Source organism: Antechinus flavipes, chromosome 1 (assembly GCF_016432865.1).
Source record: "Antechinus flavipes isolate AdamAnt ecotype Samford, QLD, Australia chromosome 1, AdamAnt_v2, whole genome shotgun sequence".
In the NCBI taxonomy this organism is placed as follows: Eukaryota; Metazoa; Chordata; class Mammalia; order Dasyuromorphia; family Dasyuridae; genus Antechinus; species Antechinus flavipes.
The window spans coordinates 697,009,060-697,035,796 of NC_067398.1; the positions used below are offsets into that span (position 1 = coordinate 697,009,060).

The window sequence follows — 26,737 nt, forward strand, 5'->3', positions numbered from 1 at the left end:
GCCAGAGTCACTTTGGCAGTAGATGAGGAAGAAGGAGGTCATGGAGATTCTGCGTCCATCCCAATTCACTTCTACCTTTAAAGACCAAGAATAAAGACCAAGGACTTTTGCTTATCCTGACTCTGACTGATTCTAAGGTATCCAGGGTGCTAACTTGGTCTTCACATGTCTGTCTGTCTATCCATTCATCTATCTTATGTCTATCTATCTATCTATCTATCCATTCATCTAATATCTATCTATCTACCTATCCATCCATCTAGCTTATATCTGTCTATCTATCCAACTATCCATTCATCTATCTTATGTCTGTTTGTCTATCTATCTATCTATCTATCAAAGCATGCTTCAGGAAGGAATGAGAGAGACCAAAGACTTGTAAGATTATTCTGTTCACACTTTTATATCATGTATACTTTTTTTAAAGAAAAGCATTGTTAGGCACTAGACATGCTATATACCAAAGAGCATTGCAAAAAAAAAAAAATGAAATTGGTTACATTTAAAGAGACAAGAAAAAGACTTGATATTGATGTGAGAGTTATCCTTGTATTCTCTCTGTTGATAGACAATCAATCTACCTTATCAGAGCTAAGATCAGAAACCATGACTAGCAAGAAGAAAGAATAATGATGAGAAAAAGACAGAAAATTGAAACAAATTAATCCTGAGCTATTCAAGCAAAGTGACAATCAAAACTGGAAATGGCCAATGGAAATGACAACACCAATTATGCTAATTCTATGTAAAAATGTAGTTAATGTAAATAGACTGCCACAACAAGGAACCCAAAATGGAAATATGTCTGTTGAGGGTGACTCCAGGTCAAAATATAAACTCATTTGTAAAAGCTTACAAAAAAAGATGATGGACAATTATGAGCAGTGTCTTCTCATGAAGTAAAAAATCAGTGGAGGATAAAACTAATTTAAATAAAGCTAATCAACAGATCCAAATAGGCCAAGTTATCCTAAGGCTATTTAAGGATGAAAATGGAAAAAGAACAATTCAGAAGAGAAAAATTTTTAAAATATAAAAATTGTTATCACTTTTTTTCCATGAAGAACAATGGAACTACCACATTTGGACCCTATTGTCACAGCCCCAAATGTGCTTTTAGGAGATGAAGAAATGGCATTAAAATAAAGGTAAAAAAAAAAAAACAACTAGAAGGATTAGACTAAGGAGATGTAAAAGAAATCTGTAGGGGAAGTGACACAATTATGAAGTGTTGAAAGTCAATATACATGGTCTCTGAAGGAGGAGATGTTGCTAAAGACATGAAAAATTAGACAAGATTTTCAAATGCTGAAAAAGTAATTGAGAAAGCATTAACTACCAAATTATGTATATATACTGCCTTTTATATAAAATATCAATGCAAGTTATCTGTAGTCAAACGGAGCATCTTCAGGAAAATATTTTTAGGAAGGAAAAATCTTGAAAATGTCATTCAACAATGGACTACATCTTTTACTAATTCACAGTTGACCGACAGGTATAGAAAATACAAGATTTCATTGTGCTTATTGTTTGCTGATTATAAAAAAGCTTTTCATTCAGAAGAGAAAAGCACTGATTTGCTGGGCCCTCTTTCAACAAGAAATCTCTCACCCATACATTAAAAACATTCAAGATTCCTTAAAAAGATGTAACAATGAAAACTTTATTCTATGATCCTCTATTGTCAGAGTCTAACTCCAGTGAGTAACCAAGGGTGTGAAATGAAAATAAGCGCCAGGCAGAAGATTGGCTATACAGTCTTCAAATTTATTGATCTGAGAATCAGATCCGAGAGTCAAATTTTTTAGAGTCAATACACAACCCACACTTTGATATTCCTGTATCAGCTTTAACAAAAAGCCTATCTAGTGAAATGCAATTTGGCAACTTCTGACAGAATTGTAAACAGTTGTAATATTCATCAGAGCAGAAATGATCATATCATTATCTTCGATCCATTCCTTCTAAATGTCTTTGATATATAGAGGAATGCCTTCTCCTGTCCTAAGGTACATCTCTGATTTATTGTTCAAACAGGTTTGTCTCTGCAAATGTTTATTAGAAGGAACTGGTGATCCCAGATAAGGAACTTCCTGACCTTCTACACTCTATTTATTAATATCAGATTTGGCATAAAACAAGGCGAGGTATGTTTGCCAAAGACATTTCTATTTTGATGGAGAAAGTTAAAAAGAGATTCCCTATGGATGATCAAGCCCACTGAATAGTCTCATTTGCAAATAAAAAATTGATTACATCAGGTCTGAGAACCTTGCAGAGTCTCCTAGAATAGTTCTATATTCACTCAGAGGTGTGTGGGGATGTTCGAAGGATTAACACCCCGGGGGTTAAAGACTTGCTGAGCCCTTTTCATGGTTGCTCATCCACCTTTGGTGACTACCCGATTCACCAACTATCATCTATGACTTCAAGAAGCTATAACAAGTCCAGCATCCACACTGTGGTAAATCATTTTGGCCAATGCACTAAACCGAGTTGCGGGCGACAGAACTTGTCAGTGAGGTAGGGAGATGTGAAGACTTTCCTTGATGGAATGGGTGGATGATTTGTTTCAATGCCCATGAAGGCAACTGTAGCAGGTTCTGTAGAGCTTGATAGAGTATCAAAGAGGCTGAGGTCATCCAATGCATCTCAGGCCATTGACTTTTTATTTTTATTTTTTTGCTACTGAACTTTGATGACTCAGGAAGAAAATAAAGCTGATGACTCTGTGCTCACTTAAATCCAATTCAAACATAAGTCATCACCCTATGATGTCATTAGTTCTCTTCAAAAATGAAGGGTAAACAACAATATTCACTCAAGAGTTGTCCTGACCACTGCCTTTGAAAGCGCAAGTGAATGAAGAGTATCTTTTGTCTGGCTTCCTCCAAGAATTTAAGATAGATCTTGTCTATAATTATGTATATCGGAGACAAACGGAACAGAAGGAAATTAAGTTGGACAATGTTCAATTGAACAAGAATAAGTTACAGTAAACTTTTGTTTGGAAATTTTTGAAAGTATCTTTCTATGGACCGTGTGGACATGCCCTTTGGAACTTTTGGATAAAATATAGATAATTGAGTCTCAGTGCCTGCAGCTGCTTCCAAGATGATTCAGTTGGTTTAGTGACATCCCTTTGTACTTTCTGAAGCATGGGTTTCACTGATGCAGACTCTATCCAGATGAATTAGTTTAATTTAGATTCTTGGAAGGATGGATTATGTTGGGATGATCCATCCGTGTATATATATATGTAAATATGTATATATACACATATATATGTAAATATGTATATATACACACATATATATGTAAATATGTATATATACATATACATATGTATGTACATATTTGTGTCTAATAATACCAATCTCTTATTTGGAGGACAGGGGAGAGAAGAAAAAAGTACATAATTTTAATATATATATTTTTTAAATAGCAAGTTATACATAATTGATTTGCAGTTTTATAGGCAGTAGCCTTTTTTCTATTTTGTTATGAAAATGCTTGTTTTATTCTTAAATTCTTAATAAATAAAATATTAAAAAAGCAGAAGAAAAGAGGAGGAGGAAGAAGAGGAGGATTTAAGGGAGACAGAACTGTGCTAAGTCATCAGCTTCACTCTCTCCTCCATTAATAATCAGGACTATGCTATTGAAATCATACTTTTTCTACCCTGGCTAATAATTAATTCATTAACAAGTATTCATCTCTTAGGTTGTTATGGAGCTCAAATGAGATAACACTTTCCCCACTATTCCATATTTGTATTAGAGAATGAATCATCCTTTAGATATGTCTTCCATCAGGTACTCACTCCAAATAAACAGAGGTAGAGATTTTACATTAAAAATGTAACATCGTGTTTAGAGATTGGAGAAAGGGAAGGTGGTATGTTCTATTTCCCTTGTGATATGGGACAAAACCAAAATATAAGGAATGGGAGTTTATATTTCCCTAGAAAGTAAAGGTCTTGTATCCAATGCCCTGAAGGATACAAAGCAAGTCATTTCTTCAAGGAAAAAATTAAGAAATTTGTCATTTTTCCCCACCTAGGAAGGTGCTGACCAAGGTAGGTATTTCTATTTTTCCAAAAGAGATAAACATGGTTAGTCCCATTACTCTCATAAGGAAGAGACAGTATGCTGGTCCAGAACTTCTTAAACTTTTTCTACTTTTAATTCCCCCCCCCTTTTTTTTTGAGAAAATTTTACATGACTCCATGTCTATAGGTACATAAAAAGAGATACACAAATCAAACATTTACTGGTAATAAATTACAATTTCATGATTCCCCACATTCAGTTATGAGAGTTCATTTGGGGTCACAAATCACAGTGAGAAGGTGGGTCCCAGTCAAATATTTCTGATTAGGCCAGTGGGGGCAAAAAGAAGTTCTGTAGCCATATATGTAATGGGGTCATTTTTTTTATTATTAAAATTTATTTTATTTGAAAAAACAGTAAGAAAAAGAAAAACGGAAAAGGAATACAAAACAAAACAAAAGAGAGCACTGTCATGTGCCTAGCAGAGCATCAGGGAGGATTCAAAATATTTAACAACAAATTACCAAAGCAAGAAAGAAAATATATTAGTAGAAGAAATTATATTTATGAATGACCATTTTTCTTTCTTGTAAAATATTCTTTTGTTCTCTGCTGCGCATCTTATTTATTTCATTCTTTTCCCCCTTTTCATTCCCCCTACACCCAAGCAAGCTATAGTTAAGATGTATTTATGTAGACATATATAGATATATGTATACACACACATATCTTTCCTATCCCTGCTGATTCTTTGCTTTAATTCTACTCCTTAACTTGCCTTGCTCCCATCCAAGGATCCTTCCCTTGTCTTCTTCCCTCATCCTTTACTTCCCCATTTGTCCATTCCTTTCCCCTTATTTCTTTATAGATTTGGAGAGTGCTACACCTTTCATGGTATATATATAATGTTGCCCATTTGACCCATTCCCAATGTGAGTAGGTTTTCAGAATTATGAACTCCCCCATCTAAGGCCTCTGTGTCTATTCTTCCTCTGCAACTCATTTGTATAACATGATTACCATTTTTACCTTAACTCTGCAAAGTTCTTTCTTTTGAACTACCCAATTGTTGATGTGATCCCATGTTTAAAAAACACAATTTGTCCATGTTTAAACAGTTTGTACATGTTGAGTCCCTTAAAAACTGATTTTTGATATTGGCTCTTATGTGTTAAATTTTCTCTTAAGTTTGGGATTGGGTTAATAGAAAGTCCAGAGAATCTGCAAGTTCATTGAATGTCCATTTTTTCTCATTCAGAATTATAATTTCTTTGGATATGATATTTTTGGCTGCAGGCCTAGTTCTTTTGATTGTCAGTAGATATGATTACAGGACATGCAGTCTTTTATCATAGTTGCTGATAAGTCTAGTACCATTCTAATTGTAGCTCCGGCATATTTGAATTGTTTTTTTCTTGTTTCTTGAAAAATTTTCTCTTTGATTTGTGTGTTTTAAAATTTGGCAATAATATTCTTGTGTGTTTTCCACAAAAGATCTCTGTGAGGTGGTGATTGATAGATTTTTTTTTTTTCTTTTTCTACTTTCCCCTCATGTTCTATCACTCCAGGAAAATTTTCTTGGATTATTTCCTGCATTACTGTGTCAATGTTCTCTTTTTGGTCACAAATTTTCGGTCAGTCCAATTATTTTTATATTTTCTCCTCTTGATCCATTATCCAGATCTGTTGTTTTTCTTCTAAGATGTTTCATATTCTATCCTATTTTCTCATTCTTTATAATGTTTTGTTATTTCTTGGTCTCTCATAGCTTCATTGGCTTCCCTTTGCCTGATTCTAATTTTTAAATTGGATTCAGTATCTCCTCTTCTAGTTGGTTAACTTTTTTCCCATAATCTTGTTTTTCTTGGATGGCTTTTATTTTTTATTTTTTCCTCAATGTGTCTCATTTGATTTTTAAATTCTTTTTTTGAGTTCTTCTATAATTCTCTTTTAGTGGGGAGCCATTCATATTACTCTTTGGGGTAAAAGGTTTTTTTTTCTAGTGTCCTTCTCTGAAGATGAACCCCAATCTCCCCTGTTCCCATAATATGTTTCAATGGTAGTTCTTTCTTCTTTGCTGGTTCACTTTTTTTTTTTTAATAAGAGGAATTGGTGTAAGCACTTTTAATAGTGGGATGGGAGGGGGATGGTGCTTCAAGCTTCTCCTCTGCTCTCCCCTCTGACCAAGAACCCCAAACCAAGAATTCTACTTTCCTTCAAATACCTTTAGTTAGTAGCACCTCCTCCATGCTGTTTCTGCACTCACTGGGAGCTCGTTCCTTCTTTCCTAGGATTGCATCTCAGCAGCCCTGAGGTTCCCAATCAGCTAAGGTTCATTTAGTCTTCCCAGACTTAGACCCCAGCTCGACAAACAGTCTGGGAGATGAAAGTCTCTGGGGTTCCTACTAAGGCTCCAGCCACACACAGCTAGCCCAAGAGGTCCCCATTTAGTGTTTTTGTGGAGCTAGCCCAGTGGGGTTTGCACTTCAGAAAGGTTAATCCCCAGCCTGAGAGCTTTCTTCAGATCTTGTTGAGTTGTACAGGAAGGACCCCTGTTCTGCCTCAAATCTTGATTTTTTCATCAGTCTGTGTTTGCCCTGAGGTGCAAATTTGTTCTATTTGTGAGGAAAATTGGGAGAACTTGAAATTTACCAACCTACTCTGTCATCTTTCTAGAATCCTGGGTCATTCTAAACAGCATTTGGTGACTTATGTGATTTGTGGAACAGACACACACATTACTAATGTTTGGTAGAGATTTTTGTGTCCAGTAGAACAACATTTGCCTGAGATCATGCCTCTGGGAAAACAGTATCAAACGGCACCATGTACTTGCAGACACTGCTAGGAGCATTCATCATATAATCATATAAGAAGATGAGAACATGACATGTTGCAGGATAGGAAGTGTTCCAGAGCTGCCCAGACTGACTGACATCAGGACACTTTCCAAAAGTGAAATTAAAAGCCAGATTTTCAAAACTGAAACACAAAATACTCAACTGAATGATGGAGCAGTGTGATTATCACTGAGGCAGAACTGCATAAGCTGATGCTTTTAAATAAGGCCTATTAATACAACTGCCCTTTATGTCCTGCATTTTCTAATGCAACAGAAATTGTAAAGTACTTAGAAAATGAAGTAATGATATGCAAATGCTACAAACACGATGAATACCATGGAACACCACAGAGAGAGAGCTTTTTGCCATGGTTGAATCCAATGAAAACATCAAATAATGTTGAATATGCCAAGTCAATATTATTATCAATTGAATGGAATACAATATGGATGCAGCATGGGAAGCATGGGTTGTACTTCATACTTGTGCCTTAACCATGCTTTCCCTAGTTGTGTATCACTCCATATGGTCCTTGTACAAACCAATGAACTCTTCAAGCGTGCCCTCTAACATAGCTATGTATGTGCCCTGCCCATATATGTTCCTTATGTATCTCTACTCTTCTCATTGATATTTTGTGTATTTTTAGAAGAATTTACCCATGATTTAAAAGGAAAATTATTTGTCTTACTATGCTATTTCATTCAATGCCCTTTTTGTTAAACTGACAATCATTTCACTGTCTATTTAAGATAAATCCATGGGTAGGAGTCTTTGAGCCATGATTTTGAGTAGACATGGAACCACCAAGTGACTGCTTTGAACTTTGGGAGTCTCACCCCCTGACTTGGGGAATGCTTCCATGTGCTATATTTTCTCCTTTATATCCAGACTTCACCAATAATATAGTACAAGTCAAGAAGACCTTACCACCCACTGATGATTAGGAAAAATTCCTACCAGAGGCATCAAGTCATGATTTCATTGAGTTAATTTTTTCATTATGAAAACAGCGTCAGGTCTATTTCCCCAAGAGTAGAAGAAATCTTCAAAAATATCATCACCACACGACAGTCCCAGAGTTTTAGCACTTGGAGATTCTAGTGGATAGTGTTCTGGGATGCAGTCAGAAAGGCAGGTTCAAATGTTGCTTCTCACATCATTAGCAATGTGATTACCAGATTACTTATCTCCTGTGAGCCTCAGTCTGTATAATGGGATAATAATCCCTGCAGTACCTACTTTTCATGGGACTGTTATTCAACTCAATTGAGAAAATCTTTGACTAATGCTTTGCCCATTTCAAAGCACTAAATAGCAGTAATTATGATGATGCTATTGAAATCATATTTTGTCTGCCATGGCTAATGATTACTGTTATCAATGAATAAGCATTTAAGTACTTGCCAAGGATGTTATGAGGATCAAGTGAATAATATTTGTAAAGGAATTACCACAGTACCTAATACATAGTTGGTGCTTAATAAAGGTTTACTTCCTTTTTTCCAGTCTTCCTAAATGCCAAGGACTGACCTTAATTAATTTAGGAAAGGTCAGGGGAAGATAACATATGCAAATATAAGTGTAGAGTTGTTCTTCTTTCAGATTTTTGAAATTTTGCTGACTGAAAGGGAGAAAAGACAAAGAAAAATATGAAACTTATGTTTGAAAAACACTAATAAAGCAGCCCACAGGCAGTGAACTACCTGAGGTACAGAGTGGCCTTAATGCCTCATTTTCTAGTTGCTTGTTTGCATATAACCTTTAAAAGAACTTTAAAGTTAATCTCTGGAGACCTCTCAACCCCAATTTATTGTTGGACAAATGCATATTGCCTGGTGATGGCATAGCTGGTAGAGATGTGAATTTGAAATTGTATTGATTAATTGTCCTAGAAAAAGAAAGGGCTTTTGAAGCCCAAAGTTCCAGAATTTCGAGTTGCCTTGGATACATATTTTCCTTACTTATGGACTTCCCCATGATACCATTTTAGCTTGTGTGCTCACTTTCCTCTATGGATACAGTATGGATTGGAGAAAGAGAGCACGCCACAGTTTGGGGTAAAATGTTATTCAATTATCAGACCTGCTTGTTGAAGTCCTGCTCCAGTAGTGATTATGATGAAGTTTAGATTTTGGGGTTCCCTTTCATAGGGAATTAAATGATAAAGTCTAGATGTAGGGAACCAAAATGAAAGTAAGGTTTCTGGTAGTCAGGGAGTTAAATGATAAGGTCTAGTGGTAGATTCGAGGTTCAGGGAACAAAATAGAGAGATTTGGCTCCCCTACACCCCCTTGGAATTCAGCACAATGGTAGGGAGTTTTGGAGACCCCCCTTTCTGGTGGTGCAGATTGTCTGTAAAGGAATTTACAGACCCAAAACCTAGATTGATAAAAGAGGTTTATTATAGGGATTGGGAAGTAAGGTGAGAAATCCAGACAGAGAGGCATAAAGTCTGGCATAGCCTAGCATGGCATAGTACAGCATATTTAGAACCTCTGCAAAGAGAGGATTTTAATTTGGCTCTTTTATAATAGGAGCTTTGGCTACAAGCTGAAGGGGACTAGTGGGTGGAGTTCCAAGTTGGCTCATCTACTAGCTGGGTTTCCTCTTGAGCTGGAATTTGAATAGAATTCAATAAATTTCTTTAAGTCAATAGGATTGGAATTCTTTTCTAGATAACAGAATGAAATTGTTTGTCTTGTTTCCTCTGGGCAGGGTCCCTCACTGAGGCAGAGTTGAAGGAGATTTTCTACTTCAAGGAGTTTTAGAGTTTTGAGGTCCCCTCTTTAATAAAGGTGTGAGAATCAGGGGCCAGGTGAAAGAATTATGAAATCTTCAAATTTATTGGTCAATATATATACTGACAGACAGAGGCAAATATATATATGATTCCAATGCTCATAGAGTCAATTCAAAGTACACTCTTTGATATTCCTGTATCTTTTTTAACAAGCCCAATCTACTGAGATGCAAATGATTAAACCCAGATTTTGGTCGCTCGACAGAAATGTAAACAGTTGTGATACACATCAGAACAAAATTACCAATTTCCTCAAGTACATTTCTCCCAAATGCTTTAGTCTCCATTGTGGGCTGCTTTTCCTGTCCTAACTCAAAGGTATGTCTTTGATCTATTATATAGCCGAGTTTGCATTTTGCTTCAGTCTCGAGGATCTTTATCAATGTTTTAAGTAGGTCAGTCTCTGCTATAGTAAAGGGGAAGGGAAATCGGAGGATCAAGTTACTGTAAGTTTCAAAACCTGAAATGGATTCTTAGCTCCTGGTCCTTTACACCTGCTCTGCCTTTGGTCAGAATTAATTGAAACAGTGGGCATTATCACTTTTGGGAAGTAAACTGGTTGGGGCTGGGAACTACGGTGTTAATAGGGACATAGTACCAAAGGATACAGCTGGAACTTTGAGGATGGTTGTGGGAAGGTAGGCATGTGGATTCAAGGAGCAAACGCAAAGAGAGAAGAGTGTGTGTATATGTGTGTGTTGGGGGGGGAGTTGGGGAGAAAGGAGGACACGTTAATAAATGTAAAGAAATATATATTGATAGAGACAAGTTTGTGTTTGCTTTGGTGTAAGAGTTTCCCAGACTTGTTCTGTATACTTGTTCTGTTTGCATGTTTATTTCTCCATTTGATTGTAAGTTATTTGAAGCAGGGACTCTCTTTTTCCTTTTTTTTTTTTTTTTTTTTTTTTTTTTTGTATCCCTAGCTCTTACCATGGTGTAGGTAGCATGTTGTAACACTTAGTAGACAAAGTTCTGCCACAGGTCAGAAACAAATAGTCCCTATGAACATTTGGGGTGACTTCTCTAATGTTTTCTTCTGAGCTAATTCAATTCTGCTTTGCTTATAGAGGACAGCACTTTCTCTGATGAGGGCATGCCATGCTGGGCAATAGTCCTATGCCTATATCCCCAAGCTCACACAATCAATTCTAAAGTTTTTAAGAGAGACCTTTGAGGATATCCTAGTATTGCTTTTTCTGACCATCTTGTGAGCACTTCTCTGTGTGAGTTTTTCATAAAATAGTCTTTTTGGCAAGCATACACTTGGCATTCAAACAATGTGACCAACCCAGTAAAGTTGTGTTCTCTGCAGTAGAGTTGGAAAGCTTGCCAGTTTAGTTCGAGATAGGACCTTAGCACCTGGAATCATCCTGCCAGATGATCTTCAGAATCTTTTTAAGACAATTCAAATGTTAGAGATTCAGTCTCCTGGCATGGCACTGGCAGACTGTCCAGTTTTCACAGGCATACAACAATGAGGTCTGTACAATGACTCTGCAACCTTTAGTTTGATAGTCTAATATCTCTCTTCTTCCACACTTTCCTTTGGAGCCTCCCAAACTCTGAGCTAGCTCTGGCAATGCATGTGTCAATCTTATCAATGTGGACATCCCTGGAAAGCACACTACTAAGGTAGTGCCCTCAGGTCATGGTAGACCCATGAATAGTTTTCAATGGATCATAAAAAACGCTTTGGATTGTTACTATCAGTATAAAACTGAATTTCATCTGACTTCTTACTGAGCCAAGAATCCTGCATCTCTATTTTGATTGCACTTTACTTTTGATGGAATTGAATGCTACTTTCTTAGAGATGGATGAACTATCCTGCTGGTACACCCTGTGAAGTTCTTGTTTTTCATTTAGTAGCTTTTGAATTTCCTCATCATTTTCATCAAACCAGTCTTGATGTTTGGAGTTTTCTCACTTAGAAGAGCAAATGCAGTGCTATACAACAAATCTCTGAAAGCTACCCATTCCTTTTCTGCTCCACTGTTGCAACTGTATGTTGACTCAACTTACCTTTTGAATTGGCAAGAACTGTTCCCTCTCCAAGAAGTGCTCTAATTTGTTGACATTAATTCTTCTAGTTGTCTTTTTGCCTTGGACTGCTACTTTTATTGAAGGTGAATATTCAGTTTTGAGAGGAGAAGTCTATGATCATTTGAGTATTCTGCATCACACATTGCCTTTGTCACTCTCCCATCCTGACTTCCTTTTCTTACAATTATAGAGTCTATTAAATACCAATGGTTTCTGTAAGGCTGTATTCACAAAGTTTTATTGCATTTAGGTAAACGGAATACAGTGTTGATGAGGAGAAAGTCATGAGAAACACAAGTCTTCAGTAGCATGTGACCACTGCTGTTGCCATATTTAATACCATTCCTCCCAAGGTCTCCCCCCTTGGTCTGGTAGTCTGAGCCTACTCTAGCACTAAAGTCACCCAGAATTATAAGCTTCCTCTTTAGGCACATTGATGATAAAGCTCTTTAGGTCTTCATAAAAATTTTCTTTGACCTTACCAGCATTTGTCATGGTGGGAGCACAGGTACTGATGATGGTGGAAGGGTGTTTCTTGCAAATGGAAATAGCATTGTCATGAGCCTGTCATTCACTCCTTTAGGAAGTTAGGTGAGTTTTACTAGTTTAGCTTTGAATGCAAAACCTACACCAGCTTCACAGTACTCCCTTTTACTGCAACCACTCCAGAACACTGCTCCTACTTCAGTAAGCTAGCCTTCATTTGCCAGCCTCGTTTCACTCAGGGCTGCTATTTGGATGTGATGCTTGAGTTCTCCTTTCAGATCTACTGGGTTTTGTGTTGTCTGTAAGTGTGTGCACATTCCATATACTGATGGTGAGCAGAATTAAATGTTGGAAAGTTTCTGCAAGATTTTTTAGTGTCTCATTCACAGAGTGGGATCCTTATCTGCTCTGATAATCAGGTCAGGATTGGGTAAACACACAATTTTTAGGGCACCTTTGCTATCCCCTTCTTCACACATGGAGGTGAGCAGTGCAATCCTTAAAAGGTTGCTCAGACACCCAGGAGGCTGCCAAATGTCTCTGCTGCTCCCAATGGGAAGGTGACTCTATGACTTGGATCACCCGTGTGCAAAGGTGTGCCTACAGCTCCCAGCGCATCCATATCTGCTGCTTTGTCGCTCACCCATCGTCGCAGGGCTTTGAGGGTAGAAATGGTAAAATGGTATGTGTAATGTCTTTTGGTTCATGTGTAGATTGGATTTAAGTGAAGCATGAAATCATCAGCCTTACTCTGTCTTCCAGAGCCACCACTGTCCAGTGGAAAGAGAATCATGATGATTAATGATGATTGGAGAGGCAGGGGATGACTTTGGTATCTTCAATGTTTAACCAAGCTCAGAGTCCTCCATAACACCTGCTTCAGCTGCCTTTAGGGCCATTGGAACAAATTGTTCTGTCCACTCAATCCACCAGGATAAGCCTTTACATGTTTGGGGTAGACACCCCCCAACTTATCATAGAGTTTGAGACCGTTTGGTTATTCTCAACCCTGTTTAGCCCAAGTGCCAAATTGGTTTAATGCGGTGTGGCCGCAGTGGACGCTACAGCTTCTTAGGTGAGAGTTAGGTGGATCAGGTGGACACCAAAGGTAGAAAGCAACCTTATAAAACCCTTTTCCCAGAAATACTAGTCTTCCCTGAACATATCCTATACCCCAAGATGGCGGATGAGGCCATATTGTGGAAGGATGGCCAGGTGGTGTAGGACTGCCCAACAGAGAAACTTAGATTTGATCTTTGGAGTTTATTGAAAATTGGAATGACAAAATCATATCTACACTTTAAGGAAATAATAGCGATGTGGAGTGCGAATAAAAGAAGGGAGAGATTTGAGGTAGAAAGACTAATTAGAAGGTTATTGCAATATGGATAAGATAAGTGCTGATGTAAGTGTGAACTAAGATATTGTTTATGTGAGAAGAGAGATGATGATCATTGGATGTGAGAGAACACGAAGAAAGGCGGAATCCACAAGATTTTGCAAATTATCAGATGTGGGAGATGAGGGAGAGTGAGAAGCTAGGATTAGCACCAAAATTGTGACTCTGGATGGCTGGGAGGATACTGCCTAGACAAAAACAGGGATGTTTGTGAGAGGGATCATTTTGGATGGAGAGTGAATTCAGTTTCAGACATGTTGACTTTGAGATTCCTATGGGGCATTCATATTAGAATGATCAGTTGAGGTAGAAAATGATAATGGAATGTAAAAAGGCTACTTATCAGAAGGTATTCTGATTTTTGAACGTAACATTGAGAACAGGGGAACGAATTTGCCTCTTTACAAAATAACTGCAGAATTTTTCTCACTAAGAGAATTTTTAAAAACCAGAACATGGGCTAAATAAGAGCTTTATTTTATTTTGATTAATGAGAAAGGAAATCCAAATCTATAATTTCATTGGTAAGGGGGAATGCCTGTAGGAATTTTCTGCATTACCACAGTTTCAACAAAGTTTTGGAAAATTCCCTGGGGGCATTTAGAATAAGTGACATTTTTAGGGTCATACACTAAATATAAGTCAGAAGTAGATGGGAACCCAGCTCTCATTCTATCATGTTACAACTCAGATGAGACCATCCTTTTGATCAATATCCCCAAAGAAAAAAGAATAACAAAGAGAATAATGGGGGAGGGGACTGAAGTGAGTTCATTTTTTTCACACTTTATGTCATGAAAGTGTCCCTTAATCTTCCCAGACCCTTATTTGAGTAGACATATCCTGTCTTGAACATGGCTCTAACAGTATCCTCCCCAGTCCCTGCCATGGGAGCTGCTGCTGGTTTTCCTTGAGTGAAATCCATGTGAATTCAAAAAAAATTTGGGGACTAGAGTCCAATAGAGTGACAAGGTTCCTCCTATAAATCACAGGAGCATCAACTTTCTACTACAGTATATGCATGACAATGAAAGATCACTCTCCTGAGGCTGCCAATGGAGGGATGTCACAATATATGTCACTGGAAAGTACACTGGATTTGGAATTGGGGGAATCTAAAACCTGTCCCTGCTATACCTGGGACCTGTGTGACCTTGGACACTGATTGAAATAACTCCTGTGTGCCAGGTACTAGAATAAAAAGACAAAACCAATATTTTGTCTCTTTGAAGAGACCACTTTCTACTTGGGAATCCTGATCATCCCTGGAAACCAAGCCCAGGGCCTTGTGACCCCCAACTGTGGAATTGTGGGATTCAAATATCTAGCAGAGGAATGGATGCCTGCTGCTCTGGAGGTGAGGTGTCCACTGTGGGCTGGTAATGGAATCAAAGATGATTTTTCTTTCTTCTCCAAGAATTGTCTTGGGCAAGAGGATTGATAGACAGTACCCCAATTGTGATAGCAATAATCTTTTATTGCTCATTCAGGGTACCCCAAGGAGAAATGAGCTTACAGCTTATTCAGGAAAGTCACAGAAATACATACAGTCTGAAGGACAAAAGTGAGGTGCATGGTGGCAGTGAGGGAATCCAATGGGTCATCTGAAAACCTCGGGATTCATTAGGGTTGAGAACCAATACACTCTACAAGTCTATAAGAAAAGAGCAGCAGGAAGAGACCTGACAGACAGAGGCCCAACATCATCCCCCAACATCATCTGTACCCCCACTTGGGTTATGGTTGTGACATAGCTCTACTGAGGTCTGCCCACCCTCTCCTGGAGAACCAAGTGGTTATGGGTGAGCCCAAGACAGTGTTCCCACTGAAGGCTTCCAAGATGGAAGGCTTAGGTGTGGGTCTGGGATTTTCCCTCATCAGTTTGGGAAGTTTATTATTGGTCAGGATGCTTTTCCCCGGCATTTCCTGTGCCCCAGGACCAATGGACTACACTTATGAAATAGTCATCCCTAGGAAGATAGCAGTCAAGGGAAGGGAGGACCCAGAAAGAAAAGTAGCCTACCTGCTACCCGTGAGGGGCGAGAACTTTGTGATCCACCTGAAGCTGAAAAGAGGGGTTTTTGTCAAGAACTTCCCTGTCTACACCTACTCCAAAGGCGTCCCCAACGTAGACATTGCTATTGTCCCGGACGACTGCCACTATGATGGATCCGTGGAAGGGGAGCCGGGGTCTCTCGCGTCCATCAGCACTTGTTGGGGCCTCAGGGGCATAACGATCTTCCAGAAATCAGTTTATGGCGTTGAACCCATTGAAACATCAAGACATTTTGAACCCGTCCTGTACCACAGGGAGGGGCGGCTCCAAAGCTGCTGCAGAGGGACGGCAGAGGAAGGCCCGAGAGCCCGAAGCCGGGGGCAGAAAGAGAGAGCGGAAGACAGAGAGACGGTGGGAACCGAGGCCCTCGGCTACATCTGGTCCCACACCAAGTACCTGGAGCTGTTTCTGGTGGTCGACAACAGGTGCTTCCTAATGTGGAACAGCAACGTGACCACGGCGGTCCGCACGGTGATGGACGCCCTCGCCCACGTTAACACCTACAGCCGGGCACTCCGGGTCAGGGTGGTCCTGGTCGGCCTGGAGATCTGGACGGAGAGGGACCGGGTGAGGGTGTCTGGGGACCTGGGGGAAGTCCTGCGGGCCTTCAACCGCTGGCGGGAAGGGGAGCTGGCCGGGCGGGCGAGGCACGACGCGGCCCACCTCGTCGTGGGCTCCGATCCGGGGGAGCGCGCGGGGGCAGCATTTCTCGGCGGGGCCTGCGTGCCCGGGCGCGCGGCAGGAGTCGAGGCTTTCTCGCACGAAGATCCCGCCGCCTTCGCGGCGCTGCTGGCCCACGAGCTGGGCCACAACCTGGGCATGAGGCACGACCACGCGGCCTGCCTCTGCCCGGACCGGCCCTCCTGCCTCATGGGGGACCCGGTGAGCCTGCAGGGCAGTTTCAGCAACTGCAGCTTGGGGGATCTCTACGCCTTTGTGCGCCCCCCGCACGGCTCCTGCCTCTACGACAAGCCCGCGGCCCGGCCGGTGCCCAGGAAGCCCAGGTGCGGGGACGGCGTGGTGGACGCAGGGGAGGAGTGTGACTGCGGCGATCCCGGCGCCTGCCCGGAGGAGGCCTGCTGCCTGCCCTCGTGCCAGAGGCGGCCGGGCTCCGCCTGCGCCTCCGGGCCCTGCTGCAGCGAGTGCAGGCTGCTGGAGGCCGCCACGCCCTGCCGCCCCAGCGTGGACGAGTGTGACCTCCCCGAGTACTGCGACGGCGCGTCCCCGCGCTGCCCGCCCGACAGCTACAAGCAAGACGGCGCCCCCTGCCGGGCCGAGGGCCGCTGCTACCGCGGCCGCTGCCAGAGCCTGCGCAGCCAGTGCGAGGCGCTGTTCGGGGCGGGCTCCCGAGCGGCCCCGCCCAGCTGCTACCGCCACCTGAACACGCGGGGGGACCGCTTCGGGAACTGCGGCCGCGGCCAGCCCGGCTTACTTCAGGCCTTCGTGGGCTGCGAGCCCCAGCACGTCCTGTGCGGGAAGCTGCTGTGTGAGCACGTGCGCAGGCTGCCCCGGATGCGGAAGCACCACACCCTGATCCAGGTGCCCCTGGGGGACGCTTGGTGCTGGGCGGCAGACCTCTTCGAGGAGGCGGCTGAGCCCGAGGGAGGGGCCGTGCAGGCGGGCACCTGGTGCGGCCCCCGCCAGGTCTGTGTGAACCACACGTGCTCCGACGTGGGGGGGCCGCGGGCCGAGTGCGAGCCCGAGACCACGTGTCACGGCCGAGGGGTCTGCAACAACCTGCAGCATTGCCACTGTGACGCCGGCTACGCTCCTCCCGCGTGCGAGGCCGAGGGCCCGGGGGGCAGCGTGGACAGCGGGCCCCCTCCAGAGATCAGGACTTTCCTGGATGTCAGAGTGCCTTATGTGGACATCAGAACCTTTCCTTTTGAGAGCAGTGTCCGTTTTCTGGAGGAAACGGCCTTATCTGCTCAAGAACACCCTTTTGCAACTTCTCTAGCGCCCCCTACCCCTGAAGATTCCTCTACTTCTAACTTTACCCCTCTCTCTTACCCAGACATCACCTGTCCTCCCATGCTTACCATGTATGAAGAAGAAAACACAGGAAACACTTTCTTTGTCTGGATTTTGATTTCCATCATCTTCTTAGCCATCCTGTTGACTTTGGTTTCCTTATATTTATTCTATAAGACTAAATCCAGGCACTCAGCAAAAGAGTCCTTAAATGGGTTAGAGAAAGAGGAAGACACAAAATGAGACATAGGATGAGCATGTCATAAAGGGAAGGCACTAGGTAGGGACAAATGGAGTTACACCAAGTAACTGGCCTTCCTGGCCTCTAGAGGAGCAGGAGAAGACCATGGCTGGGAAATGAAAATGCACACTGGGAGTTTTCCAACCTTATCGATCTGGAGTTGGAAGAGTCTAAATAAATGAATAAAATACTGTCCACACTTGATTTATTTCCTAAGAGGTCCCAGAATTTGGGATATTGTAGAAGGCTCAACATTTGGGCACAGAGGTGCCATAACACCCTTGTAAGAATAAGTATCCTAATACAGTGCATGACTAGAGGGGCCAATACTGACCTTCCATCTCTTTCCTCACTGGAGGTACTTTAGACACATGTCTAATTTTTTCTTTTTCCTGCTGAGGCAATTGTGGTTAAGTGACTTGCCCAGGGTCACACAGCTAAGAAGTGTTAAGTGTCTGAGGCCAGATTTGAACTCAGGTCCTCCTGATTTCAGGGCTGATGCCACCTAGCTGCCCCTATGTCTAAATTTTTTTGATCAAGTAATCAATAAGTTAGAATAGGCAATGAGGTTGCCCACTGGGTAGAGAAGATCCATGTGATCCTGAGAACATTCCTTAATCTCCCCTTGTCTCAATTTCCTCATTTGTAAAATAGAAACAACAATGGCCTCAGTTTAGAAGGCTGTTGTGAGGATCAAATGAGATGACTGTGTAAAAAGCTTAAATTTTAAAGTTCAATATACACATTAGCTATCATTAATATCTCAAGTCCTTTTGATTTCCAATTAGATGGCTCCATCTGGCTGACTTTCTGAAATTTACAAATTGCGTAGGCATGTCACCTATTCCTGAACGTAAGTTACTGATAAAAGTATTAAGTTGACTTCCATTGCTTAGATTCAGTCTTTTCTATCAATTCCAAATTAAATCAACTGCATTGTTACTTGTAAAGGGCTGAAACTCTTGAGTTGATGCATTGAGGATGGACAACCAGCACTTAAGGCTAATTACCAATTGGACAATACTCTATAATACTCCAAATTATTATTGGAAAATGGCCCTTTCCACTATTCTGTGCTGACTCGATAATTGGTGTATACAGAGAATTGTAGGAGGGACTAGGGGTGGAGTAAGAGTAGCTGGAATCACTTTGAGGCAGGAGATGAAGAGGAGAGGTTGTGGAGATTCTGCATCCATCCAATTCACTTCTATCCCTAAAAACCAAGAATAAAGACCAAGGACTTTTGCTTATCCCGACTCCAGCTGATTCTAAGGTATGAGGGTGATAACTCGGTCTTCACAGTTAACTAATATCTTTCATAATAATATGAGGAAGCTGAGAGTGAGATGTTTATGTGTTTTTTGGTCATTCCCAACTTCTCGTGATTCCATAATAGAGTTTTATTGGTAAAGATACTGAAGTGGTTTGCCATTTCCTACTCCAGCTCATTTTGCAGATAAGGAAACTGAGGCAAATATGATTGAGGGACTTGTCCAGGGTCACACAGCTAGGAAATATCTGAGGCTAAATTTGAACTCCTATTTTCCTTACTTCAGGTCTGGCACTCTTATCCAGTGTGCCACCCAGCTGCTCCAAAGGACCCCATATTACAGAAAAGAAAATGTAGCCTTAGAGAAGTTATGTAACTTGCAGGCAGGGGGCACCATCATGCACAGAGTACTTGTCTTGGAGTCAAGAAGACCTGAATTCAAATTTAGCTTAGATCCTTCCCCAAGTATTATTCTTGGCAACTTGCATACCCTTTCTGTCTGCCTTAGTTTCCTCAGCTCTAAATGGGGATTATAACAGTACCTACCTCCCAAGATTGTTGTGAGAATAAAATTAGATCTTATTTATAAAAGCTAAGCATATAGTAGGCACTATATACATGCTTGTTCTCTCTCTTTTGGAGTGAGTACTTTGTTTTATTCCTTTGAGAAAGAACTCATCTTGGATTAGTTGGACAATTTAAGACATTTTTCTGTATGAGATGTTGCCTCTTTTCCCTCAAAAGTATTTCATTTTTCCAAATACACATAAAAATAGTTTCCAACATTCATTTTTGTAAGATTTTGTGTTACACATTTTTCTCCCTCCTTCCTTTACCTCCCCCCTTCTAAGACAGCAAGGAATCTGCTATAGATTATGCATATTTCCATATTGTCATGTTGTATAAGAAAAATCAGACCAAAAGGAAAAAAGCACAGGAAAGTAAAAGCAAAGAAAGGTGAAAATACTAATACTTCGATCCACATTGCGTCTCCATTGTTCTTTCTCTGGATGTGGATGGCATTTTCCAGCCCAAATCTATTGGAACTGTCTTAGATCACTATATTGTTGAGAATAGCCAATTCTATCAAAGTTGATCATCACATAATCTTGCTGTTACTGTGTACCATTGTTCTTTTGATTCTGCTCACTTCACACAGCATTAGTTCATCTAAGTCTTTCCAGGCTTTCTTAAAATCAGCTTGCTTATCATTTCTTATAGAATAATATTCTAACATTCATATACCATAACTTATTCATCCACTCCCCAGTTGATGGGCATCCACAAAATTTCCAATTTGTTGTTACTACAACAAGGACTGCTACAAACATTTTTGCACACATGTGTCCTTTTCCCTCTTTTTAATCTCTTTGGGATACAGAGATAAGTGACATTGCTGGATCAAAACACGGTTAGATAGCCCTCTAGTTCTTCTTTGGCCATAATTTCCTCCCTTCTTCACAAAGCTGATAAGTAGACTATCCCTTGTTTTACTAATTTGCATATAGTATCACCCATGATGTCTAATCATGAGCCCATTTTGATCTTATCTTGGTATATAAGATGTGAGATGCTGGTCAGTTCCTGGTTTCTGCTATATTGCTTTCTAGATTTCCCAGAAATTTTTTTTGTTGTTATTCTAGAAGCTGGAGTCTTTGGGTTTAAGCAAACAGTAAATTACTATAGTCATTAACTATTGTGTTTTGTGTACCTACCCTATTCTACTGATCCACTACTCTTTAGTACCAAGTGGTTTTGATGACTGCTGTTTATAACATAGTTTTAGTTCTGACATGACTAACCACCTTCTTTTGCATTTTTTCCATTAATTCCTTCAATATTCTTGACTGTTTTTCCAGATGACTTTTAAAAATTATTTTTCTAGCTCTATAAAGAAGTTTTGGCAATTTGACTGATATGGCACTGAAAAAATAATAGAATTGTCATTTTTATTATATTAACTCAGCCTATTCCATGAGCAATTGATATTTTTCCAATTGTTTAGATTTAACTTTATGTGAAAGATGTTTTGTAATTTGTGTTCATATAGTTCCCAGCTTTTTCTTGGCAGGTAAACTCCCAGATATTTTATATTGTCTACAATAATTTTGAATGGGAGTTATCTTTCTATCTCATTGTTGGGTTTTATTGGTAACATATAGAAATATTCTTTATGTATTTATTTTATATCCTGCTACTTTTCTAAAATTGTTACTTGTTTCTAATACTTTTTAGTTGATTCTCTAGGATTCTCTAAATATGCTGTCATGTCAATTGCAAAGTGATAATTTTGTTTCCTTGTTACCTACTCTAATTCCTTCTATTTCTTTTTCTTCTCTTATTGCTAAAGCTAACATTTCAAATACAATATTGAATAATAGTGATAACAGTGATCTCTAGTACAATATTGAATAATAGCATGCTTGTTTCACCCCTGTATTGGGAATCCTTCTAAGCTTATCCCCACTATATAGAATACTTGCTGATGGTTTTAGATAGATGTTACTTATCATTTTAAGGAAAACTCTATTTTTTTTGCTCTAGTGTAGTTGTATTTTATCAAATGCCTTTTCTGCATCTATTGGGATAATCATATGATTTCTGTTTTATTATCGATATGCTCAATTATGCCAATAGTTTTCTTTATATTGAATTAGCCTTGTATTCCTGGTATAAATCCTACTTGGTTATAGTGTATAATTCTGGTGACAAATTTCTGTAATCTGTTTGCTAATATTTTATTTAAGGTTTTTGCATCAATATTCATTAGGGAAGTTGGTCTATAATTTTCTTTATTTTGTTTTTCCTGATTCCTGACATAGGTGTGTCAAAAAGTAATTTGATAGGACTCCTTCTTCATTGTTTTCCAAATGGTTTATATGGTATTGGAATTAATTGTTCATTAAATGTTTGGTAGCTAATCATTCAGGCAAATATATGTGGGCCTGGAGATTTTTTCTTAGGAAGTTCCTTGATGGATTGTTCAATTTCTTTTTCTAAAATGGGCTATTTAAGTGTTTTATTTCCTATTCTGTTAATCTGAGCAATTTACGTTTTTGTAAATATCCATTCATTCTACTTAGATTGTCAGATTTATTGGTATATAATCGGGCAAAATAGCTCCTAATTATTTCCTTAGTTTCCTCTTCATTGGTGGTAAGTTTACTCTTTTCATTTTTGATACTAGTAATTTGGTTTTCTTTTTTTAAAAAAAGTTATTTTTATTATAGCTTTTTATATACAAAGCATATGCATGGGTAATTTTTCAACACTGACCCTTGCAAAACCTTCTGTTCCAACTTTTTTCCTCCTTCTCCCCACCCCCTCCCCTAGATGGCAGGTAGTCCCATACATGTTAAATATTTCTTACTTTTTTCTAATCAAATTAACCAAAGGTTTATCTAATTTTTTTAAATAAAATTAACTCTTAGTTCTATTCAACTGTTTTCTTATTAACAATTTTATTAATCTCTTCTGGTTTTCAGAATTTCTAATTTGCTACTTAATTGGGGGGGTTGAAATTTGTTTTTAGCTTTTTTAGTTGCATGCCCAATTCATTGATTTTTTTTCTCTATTTTATTCATGTAACCATCTAGAGATCTAAAATTCTCCTAAGATCTACTTTAGTTGCATGCCTTAAGTTTTGGTATGTTGTCTTTCTCTTCGTTGAAATTATGTCTATGATTTGTTTTTTGACCCACCTATTCTTTGGGATTAGGTTACTTAATTTCCAATTAATTTTTGGCCTATTTTTCTGTGCATGATTGGTCTTTTATCCAAAAATATATGGACGGTCAGAAGTTACTTCATGACCTCAAGCCCAACACTGACCCCCAGGAGAAATGATCTGCCAGCTACTACAGGATTTCTTAAACTTTTTCCATTTGTGATCCCTTTTTGCCTGAGAAATTTTTACATGATCCCGGGTATTATAGGTATCTAACATATGTACACAAATCAAATATTGACTGATAATTATAATTTTGGAACCCTCACAATCAGTTATGTGACAGGGATCACAACTCACAGTTTAAAAAGCTTTGTTTTAAAGCATGTATTAGTAGAAGCAGAGGGCACATTATTTGGATGCTAAATCATTTGTTTTTCTGGGTACAAGGAGGGAACACTTACAATTTTTCAGATTCTTATGTGCCCCCTATTTGAGGGTATTCCGTTTTCATCTGGGGTCTCATAACAGCAATTTCAGTTGTCACTGGCATATGGCAGCCAAGGAGGACAAAAAGTATTCATGTTCTCTGAGAAAAGGGGGGACATCAGAGGCCCCTTGAAGAGAGAGTGTGAATACTCAGGTATTCTCTGAAGTCACCATCACATTAGAAGCTGAGCCTTTGGGATCAAGGAGGCAAGGCACTGGCCTGCCAAGAGGGACAGCATGGAACATAGTAAGGTATGGTGTGGTCTTTGAGAACAGGAGGCTGGAACTGTTGAATTCTTAGAGTTGCCAGGGCAACAGATGCCTGGCACAGGGGGGGAGGGGTGTTTTAGCATGTTGAGCCCAGTTAAGGAAAGAGTAAGAATTGTTTTTTTTTTAAATCTTTTTATCCTGATCCTTGTTCAGGACTGAGGTATTCTTTGGTAAAGCCTTCTCAGGAGACAACATCAGAGTAAGAATGGAGCCTGGAATGGTCCAAGAAACACTAGAACTGTAGCTGTCTTAGGAAGGTCACAGAATCAGGCTGTGGCAAAGACCAGAAGGGGAATTTGCGGGAGTCAGAAAGTGGCCGGAGGACCTGGGATCCTTTGCAGGCCACCTGCATGGCAAGTGTCATTAGACCAAAGGTGAGGTACTCAGGGACAGATTCTCAGGCATCACCAGCTGGTTCCTGTGGGCCATGTCTGTGGCTACAACTCTAGTCTCACCAGTTACATCCCCCGGTCCCTCTTCCAGGGAGCCAGGTCATGGATGAGAGGAGGAAAAAATATCCCTTCAAAGGGCCTCAGATAAGTCTTGGACTGTGCTCGTCCATCATTGGCCTGGAGATCATTTTTCTGTGGGTGGGCATCCTTCTCCCAGGCACATGTTGTGCCCAGGAACATTATTCTTACTATGAAATAGTCATCCCCAAGAAATTAGTAACTTTCAAAAGCAAGGAACAATCAACAGAAAAACTGTCCTACATGCTATTAATGAGAGGTAAAAGGCACGTAATTCAGCTGAGGTTGAAAAGAGGCTTGTTCCTCAAGGACTTTCCTGTCTACACCTACACCCAGGAGGCCTTAGACCTGAATGTGCCTTTTATCCAAGATGACTGCTTTTATGATGGATACGTGGAAGGCGAGCTGCGATCCCTGGTGTCTGTCAGCACCTGCTCGGGCCTCAGAGGCATGATAGCTGTAGAGAAACTAGTCTACGGCATTGAGCCCATTGGCACCTCGAAGGAGTTTGAGCATGTCGTATACTACATGGATGGGCATGTCAGAGGCTCCTGTAAAGTCAGTGGAGAAAATACCCCCAAATCCCCCGACACTTTGTATCCAATAGCGAATGAGGATTATAGCCATGGGGAAGAAGAGCCCGTCAAATCTGTCAACTACATCTGGTCCCACACCAAGTACCTGGAGCTGTTTCTGGTGGTCGACAACAGGCGCTTCCTAATGTGGAACAGCAACGTGACCACGGCGGTCCGCACGGTGATGGACGCCCTCGCCCACGTTAACACCTACAGCCGGGCACTCCGGGTCAGGGTGGTCCTGGTCGGCCTGGAGATCTGGACGGAGAGGGACCGGGTGAGGGTGTCTGGGGACCTGGGGGAAGTCCTGCGGGCCTTCAACCGCTGGCGGGAAGGGGAGCTGGCCGGGCGGGCGAGGCACGACGCGGCCCATCTCATCGTGGGCTCCGATCCGGGGGAGCGCGCGGGGGCAGCATTTCTTGGCGGGGCCTGCGTGCCCGGGCGCGCGGCAGGAGTCGAGGCTTTCTCGCACGAAGATCCCGCCGCCTTCGCGGCGCTGCTGGCCCACGAGCTGGGCCACAACCTGGGCATGAGGCACGACCACGCGGCCTGCCTCTGCCCGGACCGGCCCTCCTGCCTCATGGGGGACCCGGTGAGCCTGCAGGGCAGTTTCAGCAACTGCAGCTTGGGGGATCTCTACGCCTTTGTGCGCCCCCCGCACGGCTCCTGCCTCTACGACAAGCCCGCGGCCCGGCCGGTGCCCAGGAAGCCCAGGTGCGGGGACGGCGTGGTGGACGCAGGGGAGGAGTGTGACTGCGGCGATCCCGGCGCCTGCCCGGAGGAGGCCTGCTGCCTGCCCTCGTGCCAGAGGCGGCCGGGCTCCGCCTGCGCCTCCGGGCCCTGCTGCAGCGAGTGCAGGCTGCTGGAGGCCGCCACGCCCTGCCGCCCCAGCGTGGACGAGTGTGACCTCCCCGAGTACTGCGACGGCGCGTCCCCGCGCTGCCCGCCCGACAGCTACAAGCAAGACGGCGCCCCCTGCCGGGCCGAGGGCCGCTGCTACCGCGGCCGCTGCCGGAGCCTGCGCAGCCAGTGCGAGGCGCTGTTCGGGGCGGGCTCCCGAGCGGCCCCGCCCAGCTGCTACCGCCACCTGAACACGCGGGGGGACCGCTTCGGGAACTGCGGCCGCGGCCAGCCCGGCTTACTTCAGGCCTTCGTGGGCTGCGAGCCCCAGCACGTCCTGTGCGGGAAGCTGCTGTGTGAGCACGTGCGCAGGCTGCCCCGGATGCGGAAGCACCACACCCTGATCCAGGTCCCCCTGGGGGACGCGTGGTGCTGGGCGGCAGACCTCTTCGAGGAGGCGGCTGAGCCCGAGGGAGGGGCCGTGCAGGCGGGCACCTGGTGCGGCCCCCGCCAGGTCTGTGTGAACCACACGTGCTCCGATGTGGGGGGGCCGCGGGCCGAGTGCGAGCCCGGGACCACGTGTCACGGCCGAGGGGTCTGCAACAACCTGCAGCATTGCCACTGTGACGCCGGCTACGCTCCTCCCGCGTGCGAGGCCGAGGGCCCGGGGGGCAGCGTGGACAGCGGGCCCCCTCCGGAGGACCACATTGTCACTCTGGCGGTCAGAGTCCCGATGTCTACTAAAAACCTCCCTCCTACTCACGCTGTCCGCTCAGCTGCGCCTGGAGCTGTTACCCCTGGAGCCAAATCGGACACATATGAGGGTTCTGAATCGCCCCTTCTCAGCCTCAGTCCCACCTTTGAGAGCGCCCTTCCAGTGAGTACAAGCTCTCCAGAGTGTCCTAATAAATACAAAAAAATCCCAGCCATCATTGTCGTAATCTCAGCTTTGATTGTCAATATCATCCTCCTCATGAGTCTGCTCGCTATTGTTTTTGTGCTTTTTTTCTCCCAAAGTATCCCTTGGCCAATCACGGATGAAAATTGTACTGAAATTTGTGAAGCTTCTGAAAAAGTGAATCCACCTCATCCATAAGGGGACCCATGTGCTCAGTCTGCCATGGGCTGCCCGTATGGCCTTCTGGGTCACCTGCCTTCCTGGGAGTAAGTGGTCCCCATGGCCTGGTCAGGGCACGAAGAATGGGACATACCATGGAAATGGAAGTGGGACGGCTGTCCCAGAAAAACGTCTCTTTTGT

The 26,737-nt window shown here is 42.1% G+C and overlaps 2 protein-coding genes across 2 annotated transcripts; both read left to right on the forward strand.

Annotated features, from left to right (window-relative positions):
• The first annotated feature begins 15,427 nt into the window (after positions 1–15,427).
• On the forward strand, positions 15,428–17,899 carry LOC127548498 (disintegrin and metalloproteinase domain-containing protein 1a-like). Its single transcript, XM_051975938.1, has one exon. The coding sequence runs from the start codon at positions 15,428–15,430 to the stop codon at positions 17,897–17,899; it is 2,472 nt and encodes an 823-aa protein (XP_051831898.1).
• An 832-nt stretch (positions 17,900–18,731) lies between these two features.
• LOC127548503 (disintegrin and metalloproteinase domain-containing protein 1a-like) lies at positions 18,732–26,736 on the forward strand. Its single transcript, XM_051975947.1, has 3 exons — positions 18,732–18,750; positions 24,077–26,355; positions 26,496–26,736. Exons 1-3 carry the CDS (start codon positions 18,732–18,734, stop codon positions 26,517–26,519), a joined length of 2,322 nt encoding a protein of 773 aa, XP_051831907.1. The 3' UTR covers positions 26,520–26,736.
• Position 26,737: the final 1 nt, after the last annotated feature.